General features: G+C 37.0%; 1 protein-coding gene across 3 annotated transcripts; it reads right to left on the reverse strand.

The window, feature by feature from the left end:
• Positions 1-377: 377 nt before the first annotated feature.
• On the reverse strand, positions 378-10,301 carry wdr93 (WD repeat domain 93). 3 transcript variants are annotated; one of them, XM_020108799.2, is made up of 16 exons: positions 8,845-10,301; positions 7,763-7,836; positions 7,344-7,545; positions 6,979-7,043; positions 6,669-6,747; positions 6,477-6,562; positions 5,949-6,027; positions 5,610-5,760; positions 5,361-5,422; positions 5,052-5,138; positions 4,778-4,909; positions 2,924-3,107; positions 2,784-2,844; positions 2,554-2,710; positions 1,952-2,144; positions 378-1,833 (listed from the first exon to the last, which is right to left on the reverse strand). In XM_020108799.2, the coding sequence occupies exons 1-16, from the start codon at positions 8,906-8,908 to the stop codon at positions 1,725-1,727; spliced, it is 1,785 nt and encodes a 594-aa protein (XP_019964358.2). In that variant the 5' UTR covers positions 8,909-10,301; the 3' UTR covers positions 378-1,724. The 3 variants fall into 3 exon arrangements, with proteins under 3 accessions (XP_019964358.2, XP_069384956.1, XP_069384958.1); XM_069528855.1 differs by lacking the exon at positions 2,784-2,844 and having other exon boundaries at positions 3,001-3,107; XM_069528857.1 differs by lacking the exon at positions 2,554-2,710.
• Positions 10,302-10,355: the final 54 nt, after the last annotated feature.

Here is a 10,355-nt window from a genome sequence, read left to right on the forward strand (position 1 = left end):
TTTAAAATCGTCCTCAACTCAAATATAAAAAGCAATTTTAATGTTATGTTGAATGGTTGCTAGAATCAGAAAGATTATATAAAACCTCTAGGTATTTATTCATTCAATATTTGACTGAGCAACATTTATCATAGAAAATGATTGTAAGCATAATTGATTTGTGCCTTCTTCATGTTTGACAAAATAAATCTATCTATAGTGTCCTCCTGTCATTAACTGCATGCATTATTTTCCTAAATATGAAATCGAATACACAATCTGAAAATAGAGTTTGCCAGTTATTTTTAGCCAATCAATTGCTTGGTGTCGCTAAAGTGAAAACCATCCCATATATTACTATCTTACATACTATCATAGAGGAAAAAGCAGATGCCAAATTGATTATTAAACCCTTTGTTAAATCATTTGTCAGCCAAAAAGGAAAATTTCAATACTTACACACATTAAGATACACCCATTGATTTTTTCTGACGGTCTCTGTCCAATAAACACCAGCACATGTAAATCTCATTAACATGCAATATCTTAATGGTTTGCTCTATAAAGAATAACTTTATTATTATGAGTATATCTAAGAAAAACCTTATAAAATAACAAAGAGATAATAAGTCCAGCATCTGGTTAACAAAGCTCATCATACAGACAAAGGGAGAAACAGCCTCTCTCAAAATCTTCTACAAGCTTTATATTGAACACAATATTTGACTGCTGCTTGTAGCTTCATATTGACCATACAGACACAACAGGGGTATATTTTCTCTGCAGTTCACTCTCATGTCTAACTAGCAATAATCTCAAAGCTACTCTTTTTGTATCACAACTCTTCATCTATCTTGTAGACAGATCATTTTCAGACAAACAAACTGGTGTTGACAGCATCACACGCCAAGCTGTCTGAATAGAGCACCTGTGCCTTTGTGATGCACTCATTGATGTGTGGACCTTTAGGATCTAAGTTAAGCTGTTAGCATTCAAATGATGTTACAAGCTGGTAATAGAATCAGTATCAGAGAGATGCTACTATATAATGAAATATGAACAGTGAAGAGGAAAAACAAATGATGCAACAGTGCAGATAAATGTTTTCTAAAAGAGCACAGAAATTTAAATATTCCCATTATGTTTGGTCTGCCATGTTTAGGAGACTGATATAAATGTTTGCATTTTTGCATGTAACTTATCGAATTTAAATGTTCATAAAGGAACTGTTGGGGCTTGGCGGAGGTATTTCCCTGAATGCTTGTATTTGGAAAAATATCTTCAAAACTGACATTGAGTGATTATTTTTATTTATATTTTTGGTAGGGTCAAAATGTCAAATAAATGAATTTAATCTTTTCTTTTATATTTAAGCTGTATAAGTAGCATGTGTTGCAGAAGAACATATGTGTCTCTTTGCAAGTGACTGGCCAAAACCAAAACTAAACCTAAAAATGTCTGCAAATCTCTGCAACATGTCCAAGCTTTTTTTCTTCTTCTGACATTAAAACATGACATATGAAACATTCAAGGCCCCCAAAGGCAAAGGATGAGTGCATTCAGTCCTAATCAGTCTGAATACACTCATCCTTTTAAAAGACAGATAAGGAGTAGCTTCCAGTTACATACAGTTTTTACCCAATTTAACCAAAAAACAAATACATTGCTGTTTCAGATAAATTCAAAATCACTGCCCCAACTGTTTTGTGTATGTCGACTATGACTGTACCATGTGTAGCAGCGTTTCATTTAGCTGCCGCTCTGCTGTGTCTCTGCTGAGCCATTGCTGCAGTTTCCTGTAATTGCTTCCATGTTTGTGCAAGAGCTTTGTTCCTCTCATCCACAGAGAGTGCTCTTCATAAGGGAACATAGGACAAACATGACATCTTTAATAATCATGTATGCATTGATTGTGCTTTGTTCTTGGGATGAAAATCAGATATTGGAGGTACAAGGCACAAATAACACAAACCTTTGCTGAAGGTAGAGATTGCAGGTTTCTTCTAGAGAGACAAAGCTCTGTGTTTCTTCTTGTTGTGGAGAGTCTGGAGGTGAAACAATGAACTGCTTGAGAATATCACACTCTCCAAAACGGAAGATGAGAAGGTGACTCTGGCCATCTTTGTCGTCTTTAGAGGACGCTCTACAGCTGGAGTCCTGATCACCTGCGTGAAACATGGAAATATTTGTTCAGTTTCATAGAACCTTGTTTGTGAAGCTTAACAATTTACATATGCAGTTAAACGGACAGTTAATTTGAACGTCATGGTCCTTTAGATGATCACCAGTGAGTGTCTTATTAATGCTTATCTGCTGAAGCTGAATAGAACTTTGGTTTAATTAAAAACTAGAAAGACGCTAAGACCCCCCAAATCCCCTCTTGTTCAATCAAACTGCATTCAATTTACAATTTACATTCTCATTCTCATTTTCTGTGACAGTTTAAAAAATCTGGATCTGGATCTACCCAAAAATTAAATGGGTGTTTTCTTACACCAAGTCCTGCTGGCAAACAAACATAAACAAACAAACCAACAAACAGACAGAGGTCACAAAACACGGCGTTAAGTTTACCTCGTATGAACAGAGTTTGCCGTTTGGTGTTCAAAGCATAAACAGGATTGCAGGGAGTAGCAATCAGATGAGATTTAGGGGGAATCAAGCAGCGCACTGTGGTTTTATTGATGACATCTTGGAGGAACATTTTTCCATTTCTTTGCACCACAAGGAACTAGTTGAGGCAGAAGAAAAATAAGACAACAGCATCAAAGGAGATGACAATTAAACAAATGCAGTGTTCCTACTGTGCTCTGCAGGAACGGCACTGATGTGCTGGTTGTTGGGAGGTCCCCATTGTCTTTTGGGCAGTAGCAACATAAGAAATAATTAGCAAATATATCTATTTAAAATAAAAATATGACTGCACTTGATTCACTCAGGTAACCTTTCAGTGAGCGGCATTGTGCAGCACGGTCTTCCTCGTCCTGTGGTGACTCTGTGAATTGCTCCACTCTTACACACCAGCAAAAGATGGACTTCATCAGTGGACACATGCCAGTGATCTGCAAACTGAATCCTGGAGATGGCACAGTCTGGTGTGGACATTGAGACGACAGACAGTTGAGACCCTGAGGGAAATACAAGAAAATGATAGAAAGATAATCAAACAGGCCATAACTAACTAAATTAAATTAGACACACACGCACGCACACACACACGTGTTGTTGAAACTTTCCATCAACTGATTCATCCTCATTATGGCTTCCCTGTGAAGTTTGTCTTTAGGGAATCCTAAATATATCTCATATCTAACTGAGACAAGGAGCACAATTAAATTCACTGAATTTTGCTTTAATGTTTTGTACATGTTGTTTGTTCTATGGTGGACCCAAATGCAGACAAACAAAAAACAGCAAGATCTGGAAAAATACTTAATTAAAAATAAACAGGCTTACATTTAGAAGGCTGGCAGGCAAAATAACTCAGTTACAAAACCGAAACCAAAAACAGTAGACACAGCTGGTGCGAACAAAACCAAACTGAAACAGATGACCGGACACAGGGAGACACAGAGATAATATAGACATAAGGGCATTACGGATAACAGGTGAAACACATAAAGACAGGTGCAGACAAGGACAAGGACAGGAAACAAGACAAAGACAGGATGTAAAGCAAGAGAGACACAAGAAAAATGGTTTCAAAATAAAATAGAGAAGCAACGAACTTAGAGAGGGCACAAACAAAGAGCACAAATCTAGAAATCTAAACACAAAGAAAACAAGGTAAAAGTCCATGACATAAAAAAATCCATACAACAGGAGATCTTTTAAAATGTGCCAATAACATAAACTGTCTCCCAAAAGTTCAAAAGTGGGGCAGAATCATGACATCATTATTGTGGCCATACCCACCAACTACAGGTGGAGGGTGAAAGGTGAAACCTGACATCACTCTACTCCAGAATAGTCTGGTACAAAGCCCACAGTATGGCTGACACTAAAACTACATAAGCGTTTTTTATTTTATTGTAAATTGTAAAATGTTTTGCTTTTGTTGCATTTGACCGCTGTGAGATGAGATTGTGTAGGGTTAACCACAATATCGGAAAATATTGACCATGAGTCATTTTGTGCTAAAACCATTGAAACTATTATGTGCGATATTTTAAAATGCAGTATTGTCAACGTTAACTAACATTAGCTAAAAGCACCCTCCTACTGGAGGTTTCTGGCCAACCTTCATTGTTTTTCAACCTGAAGTGGGAAAAGACCTGCTCATACTGGCTTAAAGGCTCATTATTGGTTAGGTTAGGAATATCAGGGCGAGGGACGGTGAATGTGAAAAAAAAAAAAATCTTTGATTGTGTTTCATTATAAATCAATTTCATTTTCCACACAGAGCTTTAGCAAACCACATGACATACATGCTTAGTTCTTGTAATGTAAGTGTCTCTGAACAGTAAAGTGTTCTTCTAGTGATGTGGATAGAGGGTAACAGTATCAGCTTTCTTTAATTCTTTAAAATTTCAATTTTAATTAAATTTCAAGTTAATTAAATCACTTTGCTGGGAACATGAAGTAAAACGATTGCTGTCATACTAATGCCAATCGCTAAATGAGAAAAATGTAAATGTAGAAATACTTACCACAACTGAAATGTCCTATATTTTGCTTTATCCATCTTTTAACCATGTTTACATCAAGTAGATAATGTCATATAAACTGCTGTTGGTAAACATCACTGGGGTCATATTTGATAGAGAGTAAGAGGTGCTTCACTGTAATATTTACTCACCAGATTGCCTATCCCAGACAGACACCAGAGCACTATCGAGTCCAAGAGCTATGTAGCGGGTGCATCTACTCACAGCAGAGCAGAGGATTTTCTTTGCATTTGGCCACAACACATCTGGCATGGGTTCAACATCTGAAAAAGGAAAATATGCTAAAATATGGTTATTGCCCCCTCAAGTACAAAGATACAAATCCACAATAGATATTAAAAACATTTTAAAGTTGTGGTTTGTAAGCATCAAGATGATTCACCTCTGAACAACTAATTACTCTACCTGGTTTGTTCTTTGGTGCTTTTTGTAGCGAATACTGAAGAAGATTGTGATCACCAGTCCACCACACACAGACAGCAACAGGCAGCTCTGCTGAGAAAGAGTCAAAGATTAAAAATGATATCAGCAGGAGCAGGACCTGCCACTACAGACGAAGCCTTTATAAGGGATTTCAAGAATAAGAGGGTTAGAATCCATTGAAATAATCAGCAGGAATACACCAGTGTGTCTGCAAGTCAACTGTTTATCATAGAAAATGTATATCTTCAACCCTCAAAGAGAACCCAGCTCTACCACTCCTCCGTTACACACCTCGCTGAGACCGGTCACTGGAAAACTGTGCACAAGGCAGAAGAAAGTGCTGGGTGCAACATCTGAAAAAAAAAGAAGACTCCGTGTTACTAATGTGAAAATCTATATTTATCTGTAAGATTCACAGGCAATATCATCAAGGGCATCGTCTTTAACCAGAGTTAAAAAGAAAAACTTCATCAGCAGAGCAATCATGCAGTGTACGACAGCTCGGCTGTGAAATACTGATTGTATTTGTGTTAATTGTACCTTGTGCTTCCATTAGTTTGTTTTCTTTTTTCTGCATTAGTATTGAAAGACTGTTCCTTCTCCTGGCGACTCCTGGTATCGACGTCCAAAGCTGAAAAGTAGGTCAAAAAATCTGCCACCTGCACCGTATGTGGACCTTCCAGTGCTGTCCCTGCACAACAGCAAAAACAGGGCAAATTGACCAAAGTGTGTTCTTACATTTTTATGTCGGAAATGTAAGAGACTGTACACACAGTCATTAAACAAGATATATATTATTATTATTATTATTATTATTATTGACAATAATAATAATGTACAAAACAATCATGCCCACAAGTGTCATCAATAAAATTCTACCTGCTGGGATTTGGGGTGGCTTGATTTTAGTTGCCACTGACAACGGTGACCATTTTACACCCCCTAAGAAGTTGGGTTCCTGAAGATTAAAAATGAAAAAACATATACAATATACAATGTAATACATTATAATGACAAAAACAACTGGAATAATGTCTCCCAACCAGGTCAGTCAAAAGAAAGAACAGAGAGCGGTGGGTACTTTTTTTTTTTTTCACAAGTTAATGTGCAAAATATGTGTACAAAGAGAAATTTAATGAGATGAAGAACAAGGAGACTTGGACTAGCAGCCTTTATAGTTTTTATAACTTTCAATTGTGAGATGGTGCTCTTCCCCAGGCAGCACTGACTGCAAACCCTATAGTGTTCTTTGTACCATTATGTATTGGTGCACATTTTAGTTTAGCATTTTCTCTAATTCATAATGCACAAATTCTGCTGACAATCACATTGCACTGTTGGTACGATGCCATATGTGACATCTGATCATGTCCAAGCCAGCTAAACAGTAAAGTTACCATGTCGTACCTGCGTCTGTGATGCCACCATCTCTAACTCTTTCAGCCAGGTCTCTGAGGGGAAGTGATGGACTTCGAGCCAAACAGCACCGTTACCTGATAGGGGATATGAAATTCATATGATTCATTCATCGGCAATAGAAGTCTTTAATCAGAATCACAAATGAAAATATTTGAAACTATAAGTTAAGTTCGTACTCACAACTGATTGTTGCTGCTGCGTACTGTCCCCCGTGAAACAGTTCAAAGGCCAAGCAAATGCTTCTTTTGTTGATATCTTCCTGATATTGAAATTAAAAATCTCTCTTTTAAAAAAACAAAATTCTGTTGTAACTACAAAAAATGAAACCTACATTAAATAAAAAGAAATATATGTGATGCTTTGTGAAAGAATTCTACCTTTAAACTAATAAAAGATTCATTAACAACACATACAAACACGTGTTCAAACATCTTAAGAAGGATGCAGAGGTTACGGTTGATATAATACAATGATGGATGATAATACCCACCATGATGTTAACAACACTGAGGAGGTGGATGGTGTCACAGTGATAAGCAAAGACCCTGGCAACACCTGCAATGAAAGACCGTAGCAACTGATGTAAGCACATTACATTTTCAGCAAAGTACCTGTCTCTGTAAACCTCCTGCAGGCTTCCTCTGGGTCACAGGTGTCAGTTGTTTCAGTTCAGTGCATCATGAATCACCTGGGGAGTACAGCTGGAGCATTCCAAGTCTATAACTGAATTTCATTTGCAATTTGTCAACTGAAGAAAACCTGACATTTGAGGGAAACTGGTTTTAAGCAAAAAGGGAGAATAAAAACAACAGAAAATGTAAAGAAATAGTGACTTATCAGAGGCAAATGACCCACCCATGTCATCAATAGTGCCGAGTAGATATGACGACTCTGCCATACTGGTCATCTGAAGAGATGTAATTTCCAGTCTGTCCTCCAGCCAGTCTGCAGCACAGGTCAGAGAAGATGTACACCACACAGACAAGCCCTGGGAGTGACCCAGACCGAGGTACCTTCCATCTTCTGAGCATGTGAGGCAGTTGGTGCTCTCTGGAAGCTGACAGATAAACCATAACAGTCAATATCAACTTTTACCTTTTGAAAACAGTTACCTTATAATTCAATGAACTATTTATTTTCACTGGTAGAATAATAATAAGGGCTGTGTGTGCCTGTAAAACCCATATGTTGGGTTACACGAGTTATTGACTTGAGTTGACATTTCTTTTAAATAATAAAGTGTTTAGGAACAATTTCTGTGTTGACGTCTGTACCTGCGTTGCCTTGGACAGTTCCAAAGCTTCCGCTCTCGATGTCTCAGCTTTGCAAACTGCTTCCATCTCTGTGTCTGGTGTACATGAAAAAACATGGTAACGTTACGCTAACAATTTTCTTTTCTGCTGTACTATAATAATTTCACTGCCGTCTCCATAATTTGTCTCAGACACAATCAAACCACGCAGACATGTATGAAGTGATGGTGGAAGTACTAAGACCTTTATTTCAGGGGGAAATATTTACAACTTATTAGAAAGAAATAGCTAAAAACTATTATTTTAGTATATCAAGTATTATCATGACCATTAAGTATAAATACTCCTCATAAAGAAAGGCCCCAATATAGTGTTTTATCATATTTGTCATAGAACCATTTCAAGGTTGTAACTGAGGACATTTAAAGTACTTTAGGTTTTATTAGATTCAGTGTGAATATAGAGCAAATGATTTAATCAGCTCCCATGTAGTTTGATACAAGTTCACATGTGTTTTGAATGTAAATGTAAAGTCTGAATAGTAAATAGTTGCTTTAGCTGTCAAATAGACGGTGTAGTTAAAATAAAGGATTCACTTCTAAACTCTAGTGAAGTCAATATTGTTCCATCTACATATTCAACATAATTAAACAGGAATACTTTAGTAAGGTACAAGTGCATCAGTACATGTAACTATGAATTAACTGTGAAGAAACTAATCCTGTGACTGACTTAATGTGTCAGGTAATAGTGGTCTGGATGTTTGTATTTTATTGTATTACTTTATTTGTATTCATTTATTTGATAGCTGCGGTGTTTCTTAATGTATGACATATTATAAACGAGTTCGTTTCCCTCTGTTGTTCTTTTAAAACAACCGGAACTTTCCCTCGACAGCACAAACAACCTGAGAGTTCATTCAACACGACGTACAGCAGCTAAAGCTAATGAGGGCTGGATTCAGCAGTTAGCAGGTGAGTAGCTAAAAGTACTACAAGCTTAATAGGAGAATGAAAAGACGAACACATGCTGCTGACCTTTAGTTCTCTGTAATTTAAAATATATAATCCTCCCTAAATAGAACCACTGGATACAAACCTTACCTTCATTAAACACGATCCCACCAGGAACCGAACCTGGCCACGCTAACTGTGGCAGGGTCGCCATGGCAACAGGGTCTCCGTGCACGCACCGTTGCCAGGTCAACGACGTCCAGTGAAAGTTTGTTCACGTGGTTTGAAACAAGCGGATGATCGATGGATGATCACTCTGGAGATAAGTGTTATTCTTCTGTCATTTCTTCACATGTGTGTGTGTTTGACACGTGACGGATAAACGACGTCAGATGTGTGTCAGGTGGGATCATCGTACATGATCGATACGAGCTTCCATCAAAGTTCAGGAGAATCGATAGTGAGAAATGTCTGGTACACAGACTCACATTCAGCCTTGATAAAGTCTGTGGCTCATTAGTTTTCAGGAGATTATCCTTCAAACAGAAAGAAACCGGAACTACATTTTAATTAAAACTTTCTGATGGCTCGTGCTCTGTATTGTGACTGATTCCTTTAGAATCCAGTGAGACTTTTACAAATGGTGTACAGAATAGTTTTCTGTTCACTCTGCTCTGTTTGTTGGGTGAGAACTGACTGGCAGTATGTGTGCAGGTATTTCTGATCGCGTGTGTGTGAGCAGGCCTGTGTGATGGAGTATTTTAGTACAGTTCAGTTGCACATTGTGGGCCTTTGCAGCCTTTAGCTAAATAAAAAAACTAAATGACTAATTCAAGATCAATAATTGTAACAAGAACTGGGATATTGATCATTTTTGAGTTATTATAAGTACTTTAACAGTGTCCCTGTGCAAGAAACATTAAAATCAAACAGTTTATATATATTTGTATAAGACTGTTGTAGAAAACAATATGTTGAGTTGTGAGACTCAGAACATACATTGAGTCAAGCTAATTTATTTTCTTTATTTCATGCTTTATGTGACGGTGTGTTTGAGCAATCCTATAACTGAGACACAGTGATTAACAACCATACATTCTGTTATTAATAACAACATGAAGCCTTCACAACATCATTTTTATTTTGTGCCCCTAATCTACAAATTATGGCATGCAGTTCAGGAAATTAAACCTTTGAATATATGGAATGAAACTTTGAATATATTGAATGAAGTCTGAATATATGGAGTGAACCTTGAATATATTGAATGAAACTTTGAATATACGGAATGAAAGAGAAAGAGCTGCATTTGTCTTCCTGCCAGATCTCACTGTTAATAACCCGTTTAAAAATGTTGATTTGAATTGTTAATGTGATGATAAATGGATTTTAGCCCAGAATGTAGTTTTTTCCCCCAGAAGTGGTCTTCTGAATTTACTTAACAACAAAAAGATTCTGCGGGAGGCTAAACATGAGAATTATTCTTGTGGGCATAGCAAAATGTGCTCTAGTGAATATAAGATATGTATAAAGCATTAGTTTATATTTATTAACATTTAATTAACATGTTTTAACCAAAAACCCTTTTAGAGAATGATTTGTTTCTAAATGTTGTTCTTCCTCTATGTTCCAGTCCATTTCCCTGAGTCCTGTATTGCTGC

This window comes from Paralichthys olivaceus, chromosome 1, assembly GCF_024713975.1.
Source record: "Paralichthys olivaceus isolate ysfri-2021 chromosome 1, ASM2471397v2, whole genome shotgun sequence".
NCBI classification, from domain to species: Eukaryota; Metazoa; Chordata; class Actinopteri; order Pleuronectiformes; family Paralichthyidae; genus Paralichthys; species Paralichthys olivaceus.

Bases quoted from the DNA above. Each gene is read 5' to 3' on its own strand.
- wdr93 (XM_020108799.2), bottom strand. From the start codon at position 8,908: ATGGCGACCCTGCCACAGTTAGCGTGGCCAGGTTCGGTTCCTGGTGGG. The intron at 6,748-6,978 runs GTGGGTATTATC...TTTCAATATCAG, and splicing joins TCAGTGTTGTTAACATCATG to GAAGATATCAACAAAAGAAG. The intron at 1,834-1,951 runs GTTTGTGTTATT...TCCCTTATGAAG, and splicing joins AATCTCTACCTTCAGCAAAG to AGCACTCTCTGTGGATGAGA.